Source organism: Sceloporus occidentalis, unplaced genomic scaffold (assembly GCF_023333645.1).
Source record: "Sceloporus occidentalis isolate IW3139 unplaced genomic scaffold, rSceOcc1.0.p SCAF_56, whole genome shotgun sequence".
NCBI lineage: Eukaryota > Metazoa > Chordata > Lepidosauria > Squamata > Phrynosomatidae > Sceloporus > Sceloporus occidentalis.
Genome location: NW_028317036.1, coordinates 4794548 through 4820630, shown reverse-complemented (window position 1 = coordinate 4820630; position 26083 = coordinate 4794548). Strand labels below are relative to the sequence as shown.

Genomic DNA, 26083 nt, shown 5'->3' with positions numbered 1-26083 from the left:
CATTAGCCTAACTTACCTGCCTTTAAAAATTATATACATACAGTTAGAGACACATGAACCTCTCTACATCATCATTAATATATATATTTAAAAAAAAAAAAAAAAAAACTCCATAATATTTAATAGTTAAAAAGACAAAGCATGGTTTGTACGTGTTAATAACAAAGCAGTTTATCTTACATTTGTTTTGGTATCATTTTTTTAATTAGGGATTTACTAACATACATGTTTGTAAGATGTACAAAAAAAACAACTGAGAAAAAAAAACCAAACAAAGATGGCCGCCATCGCCGCATGCCAGTTTACTGGTCATTTGCGATGACATCATCAACACAAACCTATATATATAGGGCGCCGCCTGGCATATCCTTGTGCTTTTCCGAGCACTGTACGTGGCAGCTGAGTTTTTCGAGGCTTTGCACGTATACCCAAGGAATGGCTTTTGTTGCTATTTGGAAGACCAAGAGAAGAGTTGAGGAGAAGAGCCAAGCTTCACCTGAGCAGAGAGACCTTCAAGCAAGATCAAAGAAGAAGACCGGAGACGGGAACCCCAAGAAGAGGAAGAGGGAAGCGGACGGCGACGACAGCAGCAGCCCCCGAAGAGATGCAGAAAAGAAGAGGAGGCCATCAAGCGCATCAACGGATGGACCGGCGAGGAGCCTCTCTGTACAGGACTTCGCATACCACCGCCAACTGGGGAGAGGAGGATTTGGCCGAGTAAGTCCATAAGCTTTTCTTCTATCCAGTTTAAATTCCATCCAGAAAGTTATATCCATGTATTTGAGCTTAATTGGTTGATCTGGAAAGCTACAGGAAGATAGTTTGTATGATAATCATTACATGGGAGGGAGCAGACTGAGGAGCTAACAGACATTTCCGTGGCAGTTAGGCAGCAGGCAAGGCAGCCATTGGCTGATGGAGCTTTCAATCACTACTGTATTGGGCATGTAACAATGTATCTTTGATGCTAAATAGAACACAGAAGGAAATCCATATTTACAAATACCACATCAACCAGCCCTCAGAGTGCAACCCTTTCAGTGGCAACCTTGTGAGTTTCCCATAGTTGGCAACATAATCCTGGAAAACCAGACATGTTAGCTACAATTTACTGTTCAAGGAAATCCCAGGATATCTAAAATATATTAGACTACATTAGAACATTCAGAAAGAGTGGGGATTGGATGAAAACATTTACTTTTTAAATAATAATTCAAATATCTATTATACTGGTTTTTTTGTTTTGTTTTCAAATAGAAAATGAGTAACAGTCTCACTGTAAGAAATACACTGCCCGTACTTCAGCTCATTGGCCATTTGTGCAGCCTAATCCAGATGCCAATTGGTCACTTCACATTAAATATGGCTATTTTTAACTAGGCTATGAAGCCTAGTGCTTAAAAGCGCTATGACCGGGTCATTTATTGTATATGTGCCACCAGTGCCAAGTTGCAGTAATGAGTAGCCAAATAACTGGGCACCCTGAGAACTGGGCCATTCCCTGGCCCAGGTCAGCCGTTTTATTAATGCTAAGCTTTAAGCAAATGCAATTACTGATCATCATGTACTTGACCTAACCGTATCTCCCATCTGTGTTTCATTCAGGTCATGCTGGCTTCCTGGAGGAACGCTGGACTGCTGGTGGCTGTAAAAGTCATCAGGAAAAGAGCGGCGAGTACCAGCAGCATCCTGCGAGAAAGAAGAATACTGGAGCTCGCAGGAGAGAGCGCCTTTTTGTGCCGTGGCTTTGCCGCTTTCCAGTCACCAGTAGGAGATTTCATTTGAAAGCCTTGTCCACTTGAATATATGGCTGGCATTATGCTCCTTCTCCAGATCTAACCGGGCATCTATATCTAGAATGCTTCAACATATGGTCATGTGCTTTTTTTGTGTCTTTTTCATCAGGACCACGCATTCCTCGTGATGGAGTACCTCAGCGCAGGGAGCCTGGACAGGTATCTCCAGAAAGCCGGCCGGTTGCAGCCCCAATCAGCGCAGTAAGTTATGACGTGAAAGAGAAGGGGTCTGAGAGAAGGGGAACTGTGACTGGGCAGAGGTAAGGGTCAGGGGTGGATACCTATTAGTGGACACAGTTTCATAATGTATATCACTATGCTCCATACAATGATCCATATGTCCGTAACTAGCCTGTTCATCTCTTTTTTTTTTTTTTTCTTCTACCAGGTTTTATTCGGCAGAGATCATCTGTGGCCTCCAATTTCTACACAGACGTGGAGTCATTCATCGGTTGTTTTTATAGTGACCTCTCATATCTGAACTCTCTTCTCTCTTCTGTTTCCCTGCTTTTGTTTTTGCACTTTTTAAAAAAATGTAATTTTAAAAATAAATAATGTTTATCTTTCGGATTAGGGACCTCAAGCCTGACAACGTGATGATGGACGGCGATGGACATTTGAAGATCGCGGACTTTGGCCTGGTTGCAGAGGACATCACCGGGGACACCACAACCAGAGGAGCAGCAGGGACACACACCCATATGGCCCCAGAGGTGAGAATTTCTATTTTTATATATTGTGCTTTCAAATTTTGCTGAATATTGGTAGAAGCAAAGGGAACACAAGGAAAAGGGAACACAATTTAACCCTCTGGATGCTAGGGTTAGTTAACAGGCATCTAAATTAGGATAAACTACTGCATCACAACATATTGGTAAAAATGTTTAAAACACCCCATTATTTCCCTATAAACACCAAATCAAATAGTAAAAGTAATAAATGAAACTATTTAAAAGCCCCTCCCCCTTAGTAGATGTATCCAATGTATGTTGCAGGAATTACATGTAGATTACACGTGCAGCCCATGAACCTCAGAGTATACCATATAGTGCAGGGAAGGACTATACCAGAAAGGGTTAAATTAGAAATGTATACTAAAGACCAACGTCCACCAAGAAATGGGTTTGTTTTTAAGTCCAACAGGCTTACTTTTTGAATTCTTGGTATAGTGCCACATAAAAATGCCACATTCGTTTCTTTTGTATTATTCTGTAGTTTAGGAGCTGATATAATCATGAGATCTATTTTGTTTCTAAAGAAGGTCAGAGAGAAGGTTATCTCAAATTATAACTTTTTTTCTTGCAGGTGTTTCTTAACAAGGCGTACGGCGCTACAGCGGACTGGTGGTCTTTTGGAGTCATCCTCTACAGCATGTTGGCGGGGCGCCTCCCATTCTCAGAATGGCTGCCCAAGAGGGATTACTTCTACCTCATCGTCACCGAGGAGTACTGGTACCCAAGCCAGCTAACAGAAGAGAGCAAGGACATATTAACTAAGGTGAGTGGGACACACCGATGTCTACACCTGGGGACCGTTCTGTAAAGAGGGTAATCTGACTAGGTACGTGGCAACAATGTTAAAGGCCACAGAGTCACGTTAGGGGCATTCATTTAGTTAGAGTGGGATCAGGATCCATATACTTTTTGACAGCAATTATCCCCTTCTGTCAACCATTCTCTTTGATGCGCCAGTCCTAATGGGAGTATAAGGTGTTCCAAAATGTTGGCAATGAGGGACAATGGGCCCAAGTGTCAGAAAAGAGTGGTATTCAGCAATTGCTTTTTTTAATTTTATTTATAGCTCTTGATGAAAGATCCAAGATGCCGACTTGGTGCCAGCGATGACATCAGATTGCATCCATTCTACAGCAGCCTAAACTGGGAGGACTTGGAGGCGCGTAAAATCTTGCCACCGTACCTTCCACTGTCGGTAAGTACACACACGTTTAGGGCTGCAACTAACGATTATTTTCATAATCGATTAGTTGGCCGATTATTTTTTCGATTAATCGATTAATCGGGTACAAAAAAAATATGCAAATTTTTCGTTTATTTTAAATAAAAACGTATAATTTACAATGGCATTTCACGATTCGCCTTCTTATTTTACTGACATAATAATTAAAGCTATATTTTAACAAGAACTCAAAAAATACCAAAAAAAGCTTTACTAGTAAATATTCATGTCAACTATTTTTGCCCAGTTATGCACATCTCACCCCCAGCTTGCCTCTCTGTCCCAGAAATGCATATCAGGAGGGGTATAAGGCATATCAGGGGACAGAGTGGCATATAGGAGGTATAAGGGGATACCTCCTATATGCCACTCTGTCCCCTGATATGCATTATACCCCTCCTGATATGCCTTATAGCCCCCTATATGCCACTGATATGCCACTTTGTCCCCTAATATGCCACTGTGCCCCCTGATATGCCTTATAGCCCCATATACGCCACAGTGCCCCGATATGCCACTGTGCCCTCCTGATATGCCTTATAGCCCCCTATATACCTTTACCCTTGATATGCCACCATGCCCCGATATGCCTTTTACCCCTATATGCCACTGAGATGCCACTGTGCCCCCTGATATGCCTTATAGTGCCTTCATGCCACTGTCCCCCCTGATACACCTTATAGCCCCTTTATGCCACTGTCCCCCCTGATACACCTTATAGCCCCTTTATGCCACTGTCCCTCCTGATATGCCTTATAGCCCCTTTATGCCACTGTCCCCCCTGATATGCCTTATAGCCCCTTTATGCCACTGTCCCCCCTGATACACCTTATAGCGCCTTCATGCCACTGTCCCCCCTGATACACCTTATAGCCCCTTTATGCCACTGTCCCCCCTGATATGCCTTATAGCCCCTTTATGCCACTGTGCCCCCTGATATGTCCTATGCCCCCCCCGATATAAGAAAAACTGACATCACTAAAATTGTTTTTTATATTTATATTTATTAAATATAGACAAAAAAAATACACAATACAATATAAATATATATAAATATATGGACAATAAATCAAATATTATAGACATAAAAAAACCCCACAAATGCACATAATTAATAGATCCCGCAAAAATTCTACCTGCCCCACCAGGGGTTAATATATCAACAGAAGAAACACAGGGCAAATGAGCATAAAAATAAAGATAATACTTACCCAGTGCTGCTTACTTGTCCTGTTTTTCTTCTGTTGATATATTAACCCCTGGTAGGGCAGGTGGAAGTGGCAGCGAGATGAAGTACCGGAGGTTGCGCACATCGCCCACTTAAATCCAAATCCCCTGCAGGCGCTGCAGCGGGACCTGGATCCTCTCCGGCAGCCGGTAGGGGTCTGTGTGATGCGCGCAGACAGCCGCTTCTCCCCTCCGCTTCCGTTGGGGCTTCCATGATGGAAGCCGCACCGGAAGGTCACATGACGCCGGGTTCAGTAATAGAAGCCCCGGCGGAAGTGGAGGGGAGAAGCGGAGGATGTCTGTGTGTTTTGCACAGACCCTCACCGGGTGGCAGAGAGGATCCAGGTCTCCTGCAGCTTTGCGGGGGGTCTGGATTCTACAGTTATAATCCGATCTCTGTTTGAGATCGGATTATAGAAGGACGGGAGTTTTTCAGAGCGTTTGCTCTGAAAAACATAATTTTATAAATCGATAAAAATCGATTCAACTAATCGATTATGAAAATCGTTGACAACGATTTTCATAATCGATTATTATCGATTTTATCGATTCGTTGTTGCAGCCCTACACATGTTATACTAAACCATCCGAGACTTTCTAGCAATAGTTCAAAAGTTTTGTAAGAACTGTTGACATGTTCTTTAAATCAGGGTATAATCTTTCTTCTTTCAACAGCTTTCAACAACTGAGGATCTCCATCAACAACTGAGGAACGACCTCTCATTCTTGGAGGCTAATTGCACCAGACCATCAGAGGACACCCATGCTGTGCCTGGACTGTCTTTTATCAATAGTAGTATAGTAGTAGTAGTTTAATCTTTTTTTTTTTTCTTCTTCAGAAATTAGTTACAGAAGATTGTTGCTGAAGTCACCAGATTGGGACACCACCTCCTTGCTGCATCACATCAAGCATTGAAGGCGCAACAAACGACAACAGAACCTACCATCCGAGCAGAGCATACCATCCTCCACCATCAACCATCGCAGCTGAGGACACCATCCTCCACCATCCAACCATCCCAGCCGAGCATACCATCCTCCACCATCCAACCATCCCAGCCGAGCATACCATCCTCCACCATCCAACCATCCCAGCCGAGCATACCATCCTCCACCATCCAACCATCGCAGCCGAGCATACCATCCTCCACCATCCAACCATCCCAGCCGAGCATACCATCCTCCACCATCCAACCATCCCAGCCGAGCATACCATCCTCCACCATCCAACCATCGCAGCCGAGCATACCATCCTCCGCCATCAACCATCCCAGCCGAGCATACCATCCTCCGCCAACAACCATCTCAGCAGAGCACACCATCCTCCGCCATATACCATCACAGCAGAGCATACCACCCTCTGCCACCTACCATCCCAGCAGGGCACATCACCCTCTGCCATCTACTATGCCAGCAGAGCACATCACCCTCTGCCATCTACCATCACAGCGCAGCTCATCCACCATCACACATGACATCATGCTTTTAAACTTTTAGAAATACCAAAATAGTTTCTATACTTGTAATGCATGACTCCTGAAACTGTCCTTTTTTGTTGTCCACAGGTGCGCAGCTGGTTTGCCCGCAACGTCAGTCGGACCACCTACACACATTCCGCAAGGGAGGGGCTCCGGGTAGCCGGAGCCAGAAAAATCGCAGATATGATCATCGCACTGATCATACAACAGAGTATGTCTGCTGGCCCCTACCATTAAACAACAGAGCAGCTCTCCGACCGCTTAACAGCGTTTACTGGATCTAGTCCTTTACATCAGTACTGCTTCTGTCTATATTATTTGTTCTAGGGCCCAGCCTGGCTGACGGAAAGAGATGGCATCCTTCTCAACACCAAGCTGTGAAATGCTGATCAAGTGGGCCCAACAAAGACCACTCATTCAGTAAATCCACTTCTACGGTAAGCTTTTAAACTTCTAGAAATAATAAAGCAGCTCCTGTACCTGCACTGCCTGACTCCTGAAACTGTCCTTCTTTGTTGTCCACAGGTGCCCAGCTGGACTGCCCGCAACGTCAGTCGGACCACCTACACACATTCCGCAAGGGAGGGGCTCCGGGTAGCCGGAGCCAGAAAAATCGCAGATATGATCATCGCACCATCAGAGTATGTCTGCTGGCCCCTACGATTACACAACGGAGCAGCTCTCCGTCATTGTAACAGAAGCCTCCATCACTGGGGCCCCTGAAGAGGCCTGAGGGCCAGCATTCTCCATACCGACTATGCGCCCTGGCCTTCTAAAAGACATCTGTGTTTATGTACAGGGGGTCAGTTCCTATTGATTTTCCCCTGGAACAGGTTTTACCATATTTCCCAAACATTAGAGACTCTGAGGACTGTGGAGCGGTACAATTCTGGAGCCTCATTAGATGCCTTCAAAAGGGGTCTGGATATTTTTTTTTAGAAAGGCATGACATACAGGGCTATAAGTAGAGTAACATTAATATCCTTGATCCAAGGAGAAATCCGATTGCCTCTTGGAGTCAAGAAGGAATTTTTTTCCCCTGATGGCAGAATTCGAATTAGCTTAATTAGGGTTTTTTTTTTGCCTTCTTTTGGATCAAGAGTAGGAAAGTTAGGTAGAAGGGTTGAACTTGATGGTCTTATTTCAACCTTATGAACTATGTAACTATGGAGCGCTGATATTGATTTGGGATTGGTTGTGTACTTTGCCAACACAGATGATGTTTTGCAATTATTTATTGTACGTCATAACTTTTGCAACCAGAGAGTGACAAACCATTGTTTCAGTTAATCTGTTTAAATGTCCGACCCCCCACCACCATGTTGCACTAATATGCTGTTAAAACCAGTCTTTCCCCTGCCTTCCCTTCATTGTATTACACTATGTTTAAAATGCATTTATGTCTGTATTTAAAACCCTGCATGTCACTCTGAATAAACAGTTCTTGTACTTCGTCCTGCATTAAGCTTCGGCTAGTGATTTGTGTGACTGGAGAGTCGGTGCTTTGGAGTGTGCCCCTATACAGTTCTTGTAAGAGCTGGGAAGCAGCGATTGAGGGATGTACCAAGTCGGGGTACAGGCAGTGGCGTCGGCAGGGGGGGGCCAGAGGGGGCCATGGCCTCCCCTAAATCATGCTGTGCCCCCCGGTGTGCCCCCCCAATTGAAACGCCGTCTTTTTTTTTTTTTTTTTAATAGATCCGGAGGAGAGAGAGAGAGGCGCCGAACTTATTCCTCAGCGACCGTTCGGCGCCTCTCACTCTTTTCCGCGACCGCGAGGCCTCTGCCTTGGTCGCAGTGCCGGCATTTCAAGCCGAGCGCCGGTATATGATGTCATATCCGGCGCTCAGCAATGAAGCCGCGCACACTGCGGCAGAACCAGGAAGACAGAGACCTCGCGATCCCGCCGCTGGACTTCTACAAGCCCAAGGTAAGTGAACTTCAAAGGGGGGGGAGGAGGGTAGAAAGTTAGGAGGGGGTTAGAGAGTGAAAAGAGGTAGATAGGAAGTGAGAAGAGGTAGATAGGGATACATTGGGAGGGAGAGAGGGGGTAGATAGGATAGATTGGGAGGGAGAGGGGGTAGTTAGGATAGATTGGGAGGGAGAGGGGGTAGTTAGGATAGATTGGGAGGGAGAGGGGGTAGTTAGGATAGATTGGGAGGGAGAGGGGGTAGTTAGGATAGATTGGGAGGGAGAGGGGGTAGTTAGGATAGTTTGGGAGGGAGAGGGAGATATTAACATATATTGGCAGCAGGGGCTAATATTAATATTAATTGGCAGCAGGGTCTAGTATTTATATTCATATTGGCAGCAGGGTCTAGTATTTATATATATATCAGCAGCAGGGGCTAATATTAATATATATTGGCTGCAGGGGCTAAGTTTATATATATATTGGCTGCAGGGACTAATAATATATATTGGCAGTAGGGGCTAATATTAATATATACTGGTAGCAGGGTCAAATATTAATATATATCGGCAGCAGGGTATAATTTTTATGTATATCGGCAGCAGGGTATAATATAAGTATATATCCGCAGCAGGGGCTAATATCAATATATATCCGCAGCAGGGGTTAATATTAATATATATCAGAAGCAGGGTGTAATATTTCTATATATTGTCATCAGCAGGGGCTAATATTAAAGAATGAGAAATAACTGCCTAACGTGTGTGTGTATATATGTGTATATATATATATATATATATAGTGTATATGTACCGTTTTATAATTGGCCCCCAACTTTGGTTCCTGGCCCCCCATGTGCCCCCCCTAAATATGAAAGCTGGAGACGCCACTGGGTACAGGGCATCCCGTCACATTGGTGGCAAGCGGCGGGACATTTCCTTTCTACCGTGATTGACTGACAGGACGGCAGACTTTGGTCGCCTAGACTCAGGGCTGGTGCAACGATTTTTTCCACCCTAGGCAAAACATAATTTTGCCACCCCCTGGCTCCACCCCCACAAGCCCCTCCCATTTTATCACACACACTTATACCCCACCTCTTTTAATGCTTGTTATGCTGGGCCGCCCCCAACCAAGCCTCAGCAGACAGCAGCTCAGCAACATCTATGCGCAGGGCAGGGGTGTAATAACAATAGGCCAATGCCACTAGTTTGCCCTGAGAAGGAGCAAACTGACCTGGAGATGCGGCGAAGTATGATGTTTACCATAAATGCCAAAGGCCGCAATTTTCCCACAAACAGCTAAAGAAGTCCTACATGTAGTAACTGTAACTGGAGTTTATATAATGTTTAGCCCTTGATTTCGAGATATATACACATACAAAACCATTCTATAAAATCCAGTTACAGTTACCACATGTATTTGCTGTGAAGGATACATGTTCTGCCCTATCGGATTGTGTCTCTATGAGCCCAGGCTGTGCATTTTATGAAAATAACATCAATTTTGCATAGGTGTCACATTATTCTGCCTCATTGCCGGGACTGGAAACCTGTGGACACCGAGGAATACAGAAAACTTAAATGAAGCTGCATTCGCCATGCACAGGGAGGCGATAAATCTCTACTGCCCACAGAAACCTGTGAGTGATGTTCGCGGAACCGCAAAAGGTTTAAATGTAACCGAAAGTGGTATATCTGACGTCGCGTGCCGCGACGCTCTCATAAGGTCCTCCTAACCGGCTGACTCGCTCCCACTCCTTCCCATAGTGACTGGGTATTACAGCACCAGCAGAAGAGCTGGCATCGGGGCAGAGTACCGCTGGCCTCTGCTCACCTCTCTCTGTGGCCCCAGAGACTGTGGTAGTGGATGGGACTGCGGTCTCCACTAGCACAGTACCAGTGCCAGCAGAAGCACTTGCCTCTGCCCTCACCAGAGGATTGTACAAAACAAGCACTGGGGGAACATGTAACTCACACAGGTGGGTGAGACTGTGGTTATATCCGCATAAAATACATTTAAAACACTTGCTTGCCTAAATGAGGGCTCAACAAATCCCGGGTGCCCTCTGTAAAAGATGACAGGCACCTAAGCACACTCAGCACTCTTCGGATCTAAACTTGGAGCATTAGCCGCAAGTGCTAAACTCCTCTGTACTATGCACTGGATACAAAGTTATACCGTGCAGCTATGACGAAATACTTCAGAAATCAATGTACCGCAGCTACTGTTTTCTATATGTTATGCGTCAATCTGTATTTAAAGAGATTAATGTTATATTTGACGTCAGATATACCACTTTTGGTTACATTTAAACCATTTGCGGTTCCGTGAACATCACTCACAGGTTTCTGTGGGCAGTAGAGATTTATCGCCTCCCTGTGCATGGCGAATGCAGCTTCATTTAAGTTTTCTGTATTCATCGGTGTCCACAGGTTTCCAGTCCCGGCAACGAGGCAGAATAATGTGACACCTATGCAAAATTGATGTTATTTTCATAAAATGCACAGCCTGGGCTCATAGGGACACAATCCGATAGGGCAGAACATGTATCCTTCACAGCAAATACATGTGGTAACTGTAACTGGATTTTATAGAATGGTTTTGTATGTGTATATATCTCGAAATCAAGGGCTAAACATTATATAAACTCCAGTTACAGTTACTACACGTAGGACTTCTTTAGCTGTTTGTGGGAAAATTGCGGCCTTTGGCATTTATGGTAAACATCATACTTCGCCGCATCTCCAGGTCAGTTTGCTCCTTCTCAGGGCAAACTAGTGGCATTGGCCCTACAGAGATCACTGCCTATCCTACTCCACTCCAACATAAGGATGTCTGGAGATAGCCCTCCTTGTGCCCTCAGCATGCATGGATCTTCCCGGAAGTGAGGGAGCCTTCACAGGGAAGGTCCCAGGTTCTTAACAACATCCATCCTCTCTTATATCCATCAGTTAGTGAAATCTCATAAGCACAGTGTCCATAGCGCATCATTAAGTCTCCCACCAGAGACCCCTGTAAATGCCCACCATGAGCAATGTGGGGGGCCTCGATGAGATTTCTCCAGAGTCCCCTCACCCATTTTATTATGAAGTATACAGGCCGGCTCAGCCCTTCTGCTATGTAAATATGTTAGCGTTGGACCATGATAATGAATAGCGGAGTGAGAATGTTCAAACCAAGCCTCTCCTACAAATGCTCCTTACCGTCTTCACACCCCTGGATAAATTCCCCAACAAGGATTTGTTCCCTTCTATTATCAGTGTAACCCATTTACCAATTCCTCTTTTGCCCCCTCACCCCACCTTTTGGGACTCATTAAAACAATTTAACAACAAAACAAAACGAAAATGACCTCGAATAGGTTTCTTCAAAAGCTCCAATAATGAAGCTGCATTTATTTCTAATAACTGAAAATGAGTTTGAGGATTCAGTTTCAATTCCATACAGAAAGCTATATCCATGCATTTGAACTTAATTGGTTTAACTGGAAAGCTACAGGAATATACTTTCTTATGATCATATGATTCATATTATCCTTGAGTACTTCTCTCCAACCTAGTGCTGTAACACAAACCAGTATTGTTCCTCTGTCAGCTTTTCTAAAGGTCCTACTCCATGACTATGTGTAAGAACGCATGTGAAAATTGCTATATCTAAGTTAATTGCTTCACACTTATCAAAAGGGGGACACTGGCATTAGCTATTCCCACTTGAGGCATCTGGGGGCAGAGTGGCATATCAGGGGAGCAAAGGGAAATCTCTGTAAGTCAGGTGCATTATGAATTAAGGGGGGACCTTAAATGGCTATTGGTTTTTCCAAATTTCTGTTTGTATATAACATATGCTGACTAACTGCATAATAGATAACAAAAATGTAAAAATACTCGTATTCCTGTGTATTAGGTAAAATACCGTTTTACCGTTCCACTACGGTGTATTTTTTCTTTACCCATAACTGCCCCTAAATTAACCCTAAACACCCCATTAACCATACCTGCCCCTAAATTAACCCTAAACACCCCATTATCCATACCTGCCCCTAAATTAACCCTAAACACCCCACTAACCATAGCTGCCCCTAAATTAACCCTTAGCAGCCCATCAACCATAATTGCCCCTCAATGGGGTGTTTAGGGTTAATTTAGTTGCAGTTATGGTTAATGGGGTGTTAAGAGTTAATTTAGGGGCAGCTATGGTTAATGGGGTGTTTAGGGTTAATTTAGTGCTGAGGACCGAGGGTTAATTTAATTAATTTAATAACGTTAATTTAAGGGGCAGTTAGAGGTAAAGGTGGGCAAACTAAGGGGAATCTAAATCCTGGGGGGCAGTGAAGATTATTAATGTATTTATTTATAAAAGTATGGTGTCAGTGGTATTCTCTGAATGATTCGAACCTCTGTAAGATACGATTCTCTGCCTTCAGTGACATCACCAGAGTAGGCAGGCAGGAGGGTTCATGAACTCTAATGAAAGGGGCGGGGCCAGTCATCAGTGTGACTGCAGGGAGGGACTGGGAAACAGTAACTCCTGTGAGGCACACTGCGTGATCCAAAGATTCGGATCATGAATCGGATCATTTCAACGAACGACTCGAAATGATCCGATTCACTTTACTGATCCAAACTTCCCATCACTTAGCCAAACTAACCCTTAAGAAGGGACCAAAGTGTCCTGAATGCTTGAGTTTATTGTCCTCTCACTTAACCACTAAAATTATTGTTTTGGCTTCACTTTTGTGACTTCTTTCTCAGTCTTCATGTCAGATACTGGCCCTAACCACTCACAGACCACTTTAACCATGACCTACCTATTTCTAGTGATCCACTGCCACCAACTGTCTCCTGGCTCCGAAGAATAACCAGCTGATAAAACTGCTTTAAAAGTATTTAAACCTAGTAGTTCTGTAACAGTAGGAACGTACTTCAAAGTGTATTATCCATATACTGCGACATAAACCCTACATAAAATTGGGTGAGCTGTATTTAAAGAGATCAATGTTATATTTGACGTCAGGTATACCACTTTCAGTTACGTTTAAACCTTTTGCGGTTCTATGAACATCACTGACAGGTTTCTGTGGGCAGTAGAGATTTATCGCCTCCCTGTGCACGGGGAATGCAGGGTCATTTAAAGTTTCCGTATTCCTCGGTGTCCACAGGTTTCCAGTCCCGGCAATGAGGCAGAATAATGTGACACCTATGCAAAATTGATGTTATTTTCATAAAACGCGCAGCCTGGGCTCATAGGGACACAATCCGATAGGGCAGAACATGTATCCTTCACAGCAAATAGCTGAAGAGATGGTCGGAAAGGATAACAGCATATGGGGGATTCTACAGAATTTCCCCAACTATGTATAATGGGGGGGGGGGGGGATGTGTCAGCACAAAAATTAGAAGTTACCTCCCAACTATCATATGCATTTAACTGTATGTGATGGCTGCAATGTTTATTGAAACCGTTCTATGAAGATAGGGATCGGTGCTATGAATCAAGCCTCCTGCTGCTTTGAGTTTTGTTTTCGATTCGACAGGACCTTGTTGGGCATGTTCCACATGTGGTAACTGTAACGGGATTTTATAGCACGGTTTTGTATGTATATACCTCGAAAGCAAGGGATAAACATTCTATAAACTCCAGTTACAGTTACTACATGTAGGACTTCCCTCTAGGACTTTAGACATATTGAATGCATTGTCCATAATGATTTTGCAATAAATAATTTTTATTTACAAATGTTTTGGTGACAAACTTGCTTTGAGGATGACAAACACTGCCTGTAGAAACCAGGTGATCTCGGCCCTACAGAGATCACTGCCTATCCTACTCCACTCCAACATAAGGATGTCTGGAGATAGCCCTCCTTGTGCCCTCAGCATGCATGGATCTTCCCGGAAGTGAGGGAGCCTTCACAGGGAAGGTCCCAGGTACTTCACAACATCCATCCTCTCTTATATCCATCAGTTAGTGAAATCTCATAAGCACAGTGTCCATAGCGCATCATTAAGTCTCCCACCAGAGACCCCTGTAAATGCCCACCATGAGCAATGTGGGGGGCCTCGATGAGATTTCTCCAGAGTTCCCTCACCCATTTTATTATGAAGTATACAGGCCGGCTCAGCCCTTCTGCTATGTAAATATGTTAGCGTTGGACCATCATAATGAATAGCGGTGTGAGAATGTTCATACCAAGCATCTCCTACAAATGCTCCTTACCATCTTCACACCCCTGGATAAATTCCCCAACAAGGATTTGTTCCCTTTTCTTATCTGTGTAACTAATTTACCAATTCCTCTTTTGCCCCCTCACCCCACCTTATGGGACTCTAAAGGTAAATACACACACATATACACACAACTATATATATATATATATATATATATATATATATATATATATATATATATATTTAAATAGTGAAAAATAGATTATTTAACTAAAGTTCAAAGGGTGCACAGAAAATAGTTATTTTTTGCAACATACTTTATAAGAGATGGCTATATGAAAAGTGTTATAATTACCCATTAGCCTAACTTACCTGCCTTTAAAAATTATATACATACAGTTAGAGACACATGAACCTCTCTACATCATCATTAATATATATATTTAAAAAAAACAAAAAAAAAACTCCATAATATTTAATAGTTAAAAAGACAAAGCATGGTTTGTACGTGTTAATAACAAAGCAGTTTATCTTACATTTGTTTTGGTATCATTTTTTTAATTAGGGATTTACTAACATACATGTTTGTAAGATGTACAAAAAAAACAACTGAGAAAAAAAAACCAAACAAAGATGGCCGCCATCGCCGCATGCCAGTTTACTGGTCATTTGCGATGACATCATCAACACAAACCTATATATATAGGGCGCCGCCTGGCATATCCTTGTGCTTTTCCGAGCACTGTACGTGGCAGCTGAGTTTTTCGAGGCTTTGCACGTATACCCAAGGAATGGCTTTTGTTGCTATTTGGAAGACCAAGAGAAGAGTTGAGGAGAAGAGCCAAGCTTCACCTGAGCAGAGAGACCTTCAAGCAAGATCAAAGAAGAAGACCGGAGACGGGAACCCCAAGAAGAGGAAGAGGGAAGCGGACGGCGACGACAGCAGCAGCCCCCGAAGAGATGCAGAAAAGAAGAGGAGGCCATCAAGCGCATCAACGGATGGACCGGCGAGGAGCCTCTCTGTACAGGACTTCGCATACCACCGCCAACTGGGGAGAGGAGGATTTGGCCGAGTAAGTCCATAAGCTTTTCTTCTATCCAGTTTAAATTCCATCCAGAAAGTTATATCCATGTATTTGAGCTTAATTGGTTGATCTGGAAAGCTACAGGAAGATAGTTTGTATGATAATCATTACATGGGAGGGAGCAGACTGAGGAGCTAACAGACATTTCCGTGGCAGTTAGGCAGCAGGCAAGGCAGCCATTGGCTGATGGAGCTTTCAATCACTACTGTATTGGGCATGTAACAATGTATCTTTGATGCTAAATAGAACACAGAAGGAAATCCATATTTACAAATACCACATCAACCAGCCCTCAGAGTGCAACCCTTTCAGTGACAACCTTGTGAGTTTCCCATAGTTGGCAACATAATCCTGGAAAACCAGACATGTTAGCTACAATTTACTGTTCAAGGAAATCCCAGGATATCTAAAATATATTAGACTACATTAGAACATTCAGAAAGAGTGGGGATTGGATGAAAACATTTACTTTTTAAATAATAATTCAAATATCTATTATACTGGTTTTTTTGTTTTGTTTTCAAATAGAAAATGAGTAACAGTCTCACTGTAAGAAATACACTGCCCGTACTTCAGCTCATTGGCCATTTGTGCAGCCTAATCCAGATGCCAATTGGTCACTTCACATTAAATATGGCTATTTTTAACTAGGCTATGAAGCCTAGTGCTTAAAAGCGCTATGACCGGGTCATTTATTGTATATGTGCCACCAGTGCCAAGTTGCAGTAATGAGTAGCCAAATAACTGGGCACCCTGAGAACTGGGCCATTCCCTGGCCCAGGTCAGCCGTTTTATTAATGCTAAGCTTTAAGCAAATGCAATTACTGATCATCATGTACTTGACCTAACCGTATCTCCCATCTGTGTTTCATTCAGGTCATGCTGGCTTCCTGGAGGAACGCTGGACTGCTGGTGGCTGTAAAAGTCATCAGGAAAAGAGCGGCGAGTACCAGCAGCATCCTGCGAGAAAGAAGAATACTGGAGCTCGCAGGAGAGAGCGCCTTTTTGTGCCGTGGCTTTGCCGCTTTCCAGTCACCAGTAGGAGATTTCATTTGAAAGCCTTGTCCACTTGAATATATGGCTGGCATTATGCTCCTTCTCCAGATCTAACCGGGCATCTATATCTATAATGCTTCAACATATGGTCATGTGCTTTTTTTGTGTCTTTTTCATCAGGACCACGCATTCCTCGTGATGGAGTACCTCAGCGCAGGGAGCCTGGACAGGTATCTCCAGAAAGCCGGCCGGTTGCAGCCCCAATCAGCGCAGTAAGTTATGACGTGAAAGAGAAGGGGTCTGAGAGAAGGGGAACTGTGACTGGGCAGAGGTAAGGGTCAGGGGTGGATACCTATTAGTGGACACAGTTTCATAATGTATATCACTATGCTCCATACAATGATCCATATGTCCGTAACTAGCCTGTTCATCTCTTTTTTTTTTTTTTTCTTCTACCAGGTTTTATTCGGCAGAGATCATCTGTGGCCTCCAATTTCTACACAGACGTGGAGTCATTCATCGGTTGTTTTTATAGTGACCTCTCATATCTGAACTCTCTTCTCTCTTCTGTTTCCCTGCTTTTGTTTTTGCACTTTTTAAAAAAATGTAATTTTAAAAATAAATAATGTTTATCTTTCGGATTAGGGACCTCAAGCCTGACAACGTGATGATGGACGGCGATGGACATTTGAAGATCGCGGACTTTGGCCTGGTTGCAGAGGACATCACCGGGGACACCACAACCAGAGGAGCAGCAGGGACACACACCCATATGGCCCCAGAGGTGAGAATTTCTATTTTTATATATTGTGCTTTCAAATTTTGCTGAATATTGGTAGAAGCAAAGGGAACACAAGGAAAAGGGAACACAATTTAACCCTCTGGATGCTAGGGTTAGTTAACAGGCATCTAAATTAGGATAAACTACTGCATCACAACATATTGGTAAAAATGTTTAAAACACCCCATTATTTCCCTATAAACACCAAATCAAATAGTAAAAGTAATAAATGAAACTATTTAAAAGCCCCTCCCCCTTAGTAGATGTATCCAATGTATGTTGCAGGAATTACATGTAGATTACACGTGCAGCCCATGAACCTCAGAGTATACCATATAGTGCAGGGAAGGACTATACCAGAAAGGGTTAAATTAGAAATGTATACTAAAGACCAACGTCCACCAAGAAATGGGTTTGTTTTTAAGTCCAACAGGCTTACTTTTTGAATTCTTGGTATAGTGCCACATAAAAATGCCACATTCGTTTCTTTTGTATTATTCTGTAGTTTAGGAGCTGATATAATCATGAGATCTATTTTGTTTCTAAAGAAGGTCAGAGAGAAGGTTATCTCAAATTATAACTTTTTTTCTTGCAGGTGTTTCTTAACAAGGCGTACGGCGCTACAGCGGACTGGTGGTCTTTTGGAGTCATCCTCTACAGCATGTTGGCGGGGCGCCTCCCATTCTCAGAATGGCTGCCCAAGAGGGATTACTTCTACCTCATCGTCACCGAGGAGTACTGGTACCCAAGCCAGCTAACAGAAGAGAGCAAGGACATCTTAACTAAGGTGAGTGGGACACACCGATGTCTACACCTGGGGACCGTTCTGTAAAGAGGGTAATCTGACTAGGTACGTGGCAACAATGTTAAAGGCCACAGAGTCACGTTAGGGGCATTCATTTAGTTAGAGTGGGATCAGGATCCATATACTTTTTGACAGCAATTATCCCCTTCTGTCAACCATTCTCTTTGATGCGCCAGTCCTAATGGGAGTATAAGGTGTTCCAAAATGTTGGCAATGAGGGACAATGGGCCCAAGTGTCAGAAAAGAGTGGTATTCAGCAATTGCTTTTTTTTATTTTATTTATAGCTCTTGATGAAAGATCCAAGATGCCGACTTGGTGCCAGCGATGACATCAGATTGCATCCATTCTACAGCAGCCTAAACTGGGAGGACTTGGAGGCGCGTAAAATCTTGCCACCGTACCTTCCACTGTCGGTAAGTACACACACGTTTAGGGCTGCAACTAACGATTATTTTCATAATCGATTAGTTGGCCGATTATTTTTTCGATTAATCGATTAATCGGGTACAAAAAAATATGCAAATTTTTCGTTTATTTTAAATAAAAACGTATAATTTACAATGGCATTTCACGATTCGCCTTCTTATTTTACTGACATAATAATTAAAGCTATATTTTAACAAGAACTCAAAAAATACCAAAAAAAGCTTTACTAGTAAATATTCATGTCAACTATTTTTGCCCAGTTATGCACATCTCACCCCCAGCTTGCCTCTCTGTCCCAGAAATGCATATCAGGAGGGGTATAAGGCATATCAGGGGACAGAGTGGCATATAGGAGGTATAAGGGGATACCTCCTATATGCCACTCTGTCCCCTGATATGCATTATACCCCTCCTGATATGCCTTATAGCCCCCTATATGCCACTGATATGCCACTTTGTCCCCTAATATGCCACTGTGCCCCCTGATATGCCTTATAGCCCCATATACGCCACAGTGCCCCGATATGCCACTGTGCCCTCCTGATATGCCTTATAGCCCCCTATATACCTTTACCCTTGATATGCCACCATGCCCCGATATGCCTTTTACCCCTATATGCCACTGAGATGCCACTGTGCCCCCTGATATGCCTTATAGTGCCTTCATGCCACTGTCCCCCCTGATACACCTTATAGCCCCTTTATGCCACTGTCCCCCCTGATACACCTTATAGCCCCTTTATGCCACTGTCCCCCCTGATATGCCTTATAGCCCCTTTATGCCACTGTCCCCCCTGATATGCCTTATAGCCCCTTTATGCCACTGTCCCCCCTGATACACCTTATAGCGCCTTCATGCCACTGTCCCCCCTGATACACCTTATAGCCCCTTTATGCCACTGTCCCCCCTGATATGCCTTATAGCCCCTTTATGCCACTGTGCCCCCTGATATGTCCTATGCCCCCCCCGATATAAGAAAAACTGACATCACTAAAATTGTTTTTTATATTTATATTTATTAAATATAGACAAAAAAAATACACAATACAATATAAATATATATAAATATATGGACAATAAATCAAATATTATAGACATAAAAAAACCCCACAAATGCACATAATTAATAGATCCCGCAAAAATTCTACCTGCCCCACCAGGGGTTAATATATCAACAGAAGAAACACAGGGCAAATGAGCATAAAAATAAAGATAATACTTACCCAGTGCTGCTTACTTGTCCTGTTTTTCTTCTGTTGATATATTAACCCCTGGTAGGGCAGGTGGAAGTGGCAGCGAGATGAAGTACCGGAGGTTGCGCACATCGCCCACTTAAATCCAAATCCCCTGCAGGCGCTGCAGCGGGACCTGGATCCTCTCCGGCAGCCGGTAGGGGTCTGTGTGATGCGCGCAGACAGCCGCTTCTCCCCTCCGCTTCCGTTGGGGCTTCCATGATGGAAGCCGCACCGGAAGGTCACATGACGCCGGGTTCAGTAATAGAAGCCCCGGCGGAAGTGGAGGGGAGAAGCGGAGGATGTCTGTGTGTTTTGCACAGACCCTCACCGGGTGGCAGAGAGGATCCAGGTCTCCTGCAGCTTTGCGGGGGGTCTGGATTCTACAGTTATAATCCGATCTCTGTTTGAGATCGGATTATAGAAGGACGGGAGTTTTTCAGAGCGTTTGCTCTGAAAAACATAATTTTATAAATCGATAAAAATCGATTCAACTAATCGATTATGAAAATCGTTGACAACGATTTTCATAATCGATTATTATCGATTTTATCGATTCGTTGTTGCAGCCCTACACATGTTATACTAAACCATCCGAGACTTTCTAGCAATAGTTCAAAAGTTTTGTAAGAACTGTTGACATGTTCTTTAAATCAGGGTATAATCTTTCTTCTTTCAACAGCTTTCAACAACTGAGGATCTCCATCAACAACTGAGGAACGACCTCTCATTCCTGGAGGCTAATTGCACCAGACCATCAGAGGACACCCATGCTGTGCCTGGACTGTCTTTTATCAATAGTAGTATAGTAGTAGTAGTTTAATCTTTTTTTTTTTTCTTCTTCAGAAATTAGTTACAGAAGATTGTTGCTGAAGTCACCAGATTGGGACACCACCTCCTTGCTGCATCACATCAAGCATTGAAGGCGCAACAAACGACAACAGAACCTACCATCCGAGCAGAGCATACCATCCTCCACCATCAACCATCGCAGCTGAGGACACCATCCTCCACCATCCAACCATCCCAGCCGAGCATACCATCCTCCACCATCCAACCATCCCAGCCGAGCATACCATCCTCCACCATCCAACCATCCCAGCCGAGCATACCATCCTCCACCATCCAACCATCGCAGCCGAGCATACCATCCTCCACCATCCAACCATCCCAGCCGAGCATACCATCCTCCACCATCCAACCATCCCAGCCGAGCATACCATCCTCCACCATCCAACCATCGCAGCCGAGCATACCATCCTCCGCCATCAACCATCCCAGCCGAGCATACCATCCTCCGCCAACAACCATCTCAGCAGAGCACACCATCCTCCGCCATATACCATCACAGCAGAGCATACCACCCTCTGCCACCTACCATCCCAGCAGGGCACATCACCCTCTGCCATCTACTATGCCAGCAGAGCACATCACCCTCTGCCATCTACCATCACAGCGCAGCTCATCCACCATCACACATGACATCATGCTTTTAAACTTTTAGAAATACCAAAATAGTTTCTATACTTGTAATGCATGACTCCTGAAACTGTCCTTTTTTGTTGTCCACAGGTGCGCAGCTGGTTTGCCCGCAACGTCAGTCGGACCACCTACACACATTCCGCAAGGGAGGGGCTCCGGGTAGCCGGAGCCAGAAAAATCGCAGATATGATCATCGCACTGATCATACAACAGAGTATGTCTGCTGGCCCCTACCATTAAACAACAGAGCAGCTCTCCGACCGCTTAACAGCGTTTACTGGATCTAGTCCTTTACATCAGTACTGCTTCTGTCTATATTATTTGTTCTAGGGCCCAGCCTGGCTGACGGAAAGAGATGGCATCCTTCTCAACACCAAGCTGTGAAATGCTGATCAAGTGGGCCCAACAAAGACCACTCATTCAGTAAATCCACTTCTACGGTAAGCTTTTAAACTTCTAGAAATAATAAAGCAGCTCCTGTACCTGCACTGCCTGACTCCTGAAACTGTCCTTCTTTGTTGTCCACAGGTGCCCAGCTGGACTGCCCGCAACGTCAGTCGGACCACCTACACACATTCCGCAAGGGAGGGGCTCCGGGTAGCCGGAGCCAGAAAAATCGCAGATATGATCATCGCACCATCAGAGTATGTCTGCTGGCCCCTACGATTACACAACGGAGCAGCTCTCCGTCATTGTAACAGAAGCCTCCATCACTGGGGCCCCTGAAGAGGCCTGAGGGCCAGCATTCTCCATACCGACTATGCGCCCTGGCCTTCTAAAAGACATCTGTGTTTATGTACAGGGGGTCAGTTCCTATTGATTTTCCCCTGGAACAGGTTTTACCATATTTCCCAAACATTAGAGACTCTGAGGACTGTGGAGCGGTACAATTCTGGAGCCTCATTAGATGCCTTCAAAAGGGGTCTGGATATTTTTTTTTAGAAAGGCATGACATACAGGGCTATAAGTAGAGTAACATTAATATCCTTGATCCAAGGAGAAATCCGATTGCCTCTTGGAGTCAAGAAGGAATTTTTTTCCCCTGATGGCAGAATTCGAATTAGCTTAATTAGGGTTTTTTTTTTGCCTTCTTTTGGATCAAGAGAAGGAAAGTTAGGTAGAAGGGTTGAACTTGATGGTCTTATTTCAACCTTATGAACTATGTAACTATGGAGCGCTGATATTGATTTGGGATTGGTTGTGTACTTTGCCAACACAGATGATGTTTTGCAATTATTTATTGTACGTCATAACTTTTGCAACCAGAGAGTGACAAACCATTGTTTCAGTTAATCTGTTTAAATGTCCGACCCCCCACCACCATGTTGCACTAATATGCTGTTAAAACCAGTCTTTCCCCTGCCTTCCCTTCATTGTATTACACTATGTTTAAAATGCATTTATGTCTGTATTTAAAACCCTGCATGTCACTCTGAATAAACAGTTCTTGTACTTCGTCCTGCATTAAGCTTCGGCTAGTGATTTGTGTGACTGGAGAGTCGGTGCTTTGGAGTGTGCCCCTATACAGTTCTTGTAAGAGCTGGGAAGCAGCGATTGAGGGATGTACCAAGTCGGGGTACAGGCAGTGGCGTCGGCAGGGGGGGGCCAGAGGGGGCCATGGCCTCCCCTAAATCATGCTGTGCCCCCCGGTGTGCCCCCCCAATTGAAACGCCGTCTTTTTTTTTTTTTTTTTAATAGATCCGGAGGAGAGAGAGAGAGGCGCCGAACTTATTCCTCAGCGACCGTTCGGCGCCTCTCACTCTTTTCCGCGACCGCGAGGCCTCTGCCTTGGTCGCAGTGCCGGCATTTCAAGCCGAGCGCCGGTATATGATGTCATATCCGGCGCTCAGCAATGAAGCCGCGCACACTGCGGCAGAACCAGGAAGACAGAGACCTCGCGATCCCGCCGCTGGACTTCTACAAGCCCAAGGTAAGTGAACTTCAAAGGGGGGGGAGGAGGGTAGAAAGTTAGGAGGGGGTTAGAGAGTGAAAAGAGGTAGATAGGAAGTGAGAAGAGGTAGATAGGGATACATTGGGAGGGAGAGAGGGGGTAGATAGGATAGATTGGGAGGGAGAGGGGGTAGTTAGGATAGATTGGGAGGGAGAGGGGGTAGTTAGGATAGATTGGGAGGGAGAGGGGGTAGTTAGGATAGATTGGGAGGGAGAGGGGGTAGTTAGGATAGATTGGGAGGGAGAGGGGGTAGTTAGGATAGTTTGGGAGGGAGAGGGAGATATTAACATATATTGGCAGCAGGGGCTAATATTAATATTAATTGGCAGCAGGGTCTAGTATTTATATTCATATTGGCAGCAGGGTCTAGTATTTATATATATATCAGCAGCAGGGGCTAATATTAATATATATTGGCTGCAGGGGCTAAGTTTATATATATATTGGCTGCAGGGACTAATAATATATATTGGCAGTAGGGGCTAATATTAATATATACTGGTAGCAGGGTCAAATATTAATATATATCGGCAGCAGGGTATAATTTTTATGTATATCGGCAGCAGGGTATAATATAAGTATATATCCGCAGCAGGGGCTAATATCAATATATATCCGCAGCAGGGGTTAATATTAATATATATCAGAAGCAGGGTGTAATATTTCTATATATTGTCATCAGCAGGGGCTAATATTAAAGAATGAGAAATAACTGCCTAACGTGTGTGTGTATATATGTGTATATATATATATATATATATAGTGTATATGTACCGTTTTATAATTGGCCCCCAACTTTGGTTCCTGGCCCCCCATGTGCCCCCCCTAAATATGAAAGCTGGAGACGCCACTGGGTACAGGGCATCCCGTCACATTGGTGGCAAGCGGCGGGACATTTCCTTTCTACCGTGATTGACTGACAGGACGGCAGACTTTGGTCGCCTAGACTCAGGGCTGGTGCAACGATTTTTTCCACCCTAGGCAAAACATAATTTTGCCACCCCCTGGCTCCACCCCCACAAGCCCCTCCCATTTTATCACACACACTTATACCCCACCTCTTTTAATGCTTGTTATGCTGGGCCGCCCCCAACCAAGCCTCAGCAGACAGCAGCTCAGCAACATCTATGCGCAGGGCAGGGGTGTAATAACAATAGGCCAATGCCACTAGTTTGCCCTGAGAAGGAGCAAACTGACCTGGAGATGCGGCGAAGTATGATGTTTACCATAAATGCCAAAGGCCGCAATTTTCCCACAAACAGCTAAAGAAGTCCTACATGTAGTAACTGTAACTGGAGTTTATATAATGTTTAGCCCTTGATTTCGAGATATATACACATACAAAACCATTCTATAAAATCCAGTTACAGTTACCACATGTATTTGCTGTGAAGGATACATGTTCTGCCCTATCGGATTGTGTCTCTATGAGCCCAGGCTGTGCATTTTATGAAAATAACATCAATTTTGCATAGGTGTCACATTATTCTGCCTCATTGCCGGGACTGGAAACCTGTGGACACCGAGGAATACAGAAAACTTAAATGAAGCTGCATTCGCCATGCACAGGGAGGCGATAAATCTCTACTGCCCACAGAAACCTGTGAGTGATGTTCGCGGAACCGCAAAAGGTTTAAATGTAACCGAAAGTGGTATATCTGACGTCGCGTGCCGCGACGCTCTCATAAGGTCCTCCTAACCGGCTGACTCGCTCCCACTCCTTCCCATAGTGACTGGGTATTACAGCACCAGCAGAAGAGCTGGCATCGGGGCAGAGTACCGCTGGCCTCTGCTCACCTCTCTCTGTGGCCCCAGAGACTGTGGTAGTGGATGGGACTGCGGTCTCCACTAGCACAGTACCAGTGCCAGCAGAAGCACTTGCCTCTGCCCTCACCAGAGGATTGTACAAAACAAGCACTGGGGGAACATGTAACTCACACAGGTGGGTGAGACTGTGGTTATATCCGCATAAAATACATTTAAAACACTTGCTTGCCTAAATGAGGGCTCAACAAATCCCGGGTGCCCTCTGTAAAAGATGACAGGCACCTAAGCACACTCAGCACTCTTCGGATCTAAACTTGGAGCATTAGCCGCAAGTGCTAAACTCCTCTGTACTATGCACTGGATACAAAGTTATACCGTGCAGCTATGACGAAATACTTCAGAAATCAATGTACCGCAGCTACTGTTTTCTATATGTTATGCGTCAATCTGTATTTAAAGAGATTAATGTTATATTTGACGTCAGATATACCACTTTTGGTTACATTTAAACCATTTGCGGTTCCGTGAACATCACTCACAGGTTTCTGTGGGCAGTAGAGATTTATCGCCTCCCTGTGCATGGCGAATGCAGCTTCATTTAAGTTTTCTGTATTCATCGGTGTCCACAGGTTTCCAGTCCCGGCAACGAGGCAGAATAATGTGACACCTATGCAAAATTGATGTTATTTTCATAAAATGCACAGCCTGGGCTCATAGGGACACAATCCGATAGGGCAGAACATGTATCCTTCACAGCAAATACATGTGGTAACTGTAACTGGATTTTATAGAATGGTTTTGTATGTGTATATATCTCGAAATCAAGGGCTAAACATTATATAAACTCCAGTTACAGTTACTACACGTAGGACTTCTTTAGCTGTTTGTGGGAAAATTGCGGCCTTTGGCATTTATGGTAAACATCATACTTCGCCGCATCTCCAGGTCAGTTTGCTCCTTCTCAGGGCAAACTAGTGGCATTGGCCCTACAGAGATCACTGCCTATCCTACTCCACTCCA

General features: G+C 44.2%; 2 protein-coding genes across 2 annotated transcripts; both read left to right on the top strand.

The window, feature by feature from the left end:
• The first annotated feature begins 435 nt into the window (after positions 1-435).
• On the top strand, positions 436-6838 carry LOC149287852 (protein kinase C theta type-like). The gene is made up of 8 exons (XM_089492445.1): positions 436-717; positions 1606-1767; positions 1906-1997; positions 2371-2479; positions 3102-3293; positions 3597-3725; positions 6545-6568; positions 6785-6838. The coding sequence occupies exons 1-8, from the start codon at positions 436-438 to the stop codon at positions 6836-6838; spliced, it is 1044 nt and encodes a 347-aa protein (XP_089348571.1).
• Positions 6839-15327: 8489 nt separating this feature from the next.
• Positions 15328-21729, top strand: LOC149287851 (protein kinase C theta type-like). The gene is made up of 8 exons (XM_089492444.1): positions 15328-15609; positions 16498-16659; positions 16798-16889; positions 17263-17371; positions 17994-18185; positions 18489-18617; positions 21436-21459; positions 21676-21729. Exons 1-8 carry the CDS (start codon positions 15328-15330, stop codon positions 21727-21729), a joined length of 1044 nt encoding a protein of 347 aa, XP_089348570.1.
• The last annotated feature ends 4354 nt before the right edge of the window (positions 21730-26083 follow it).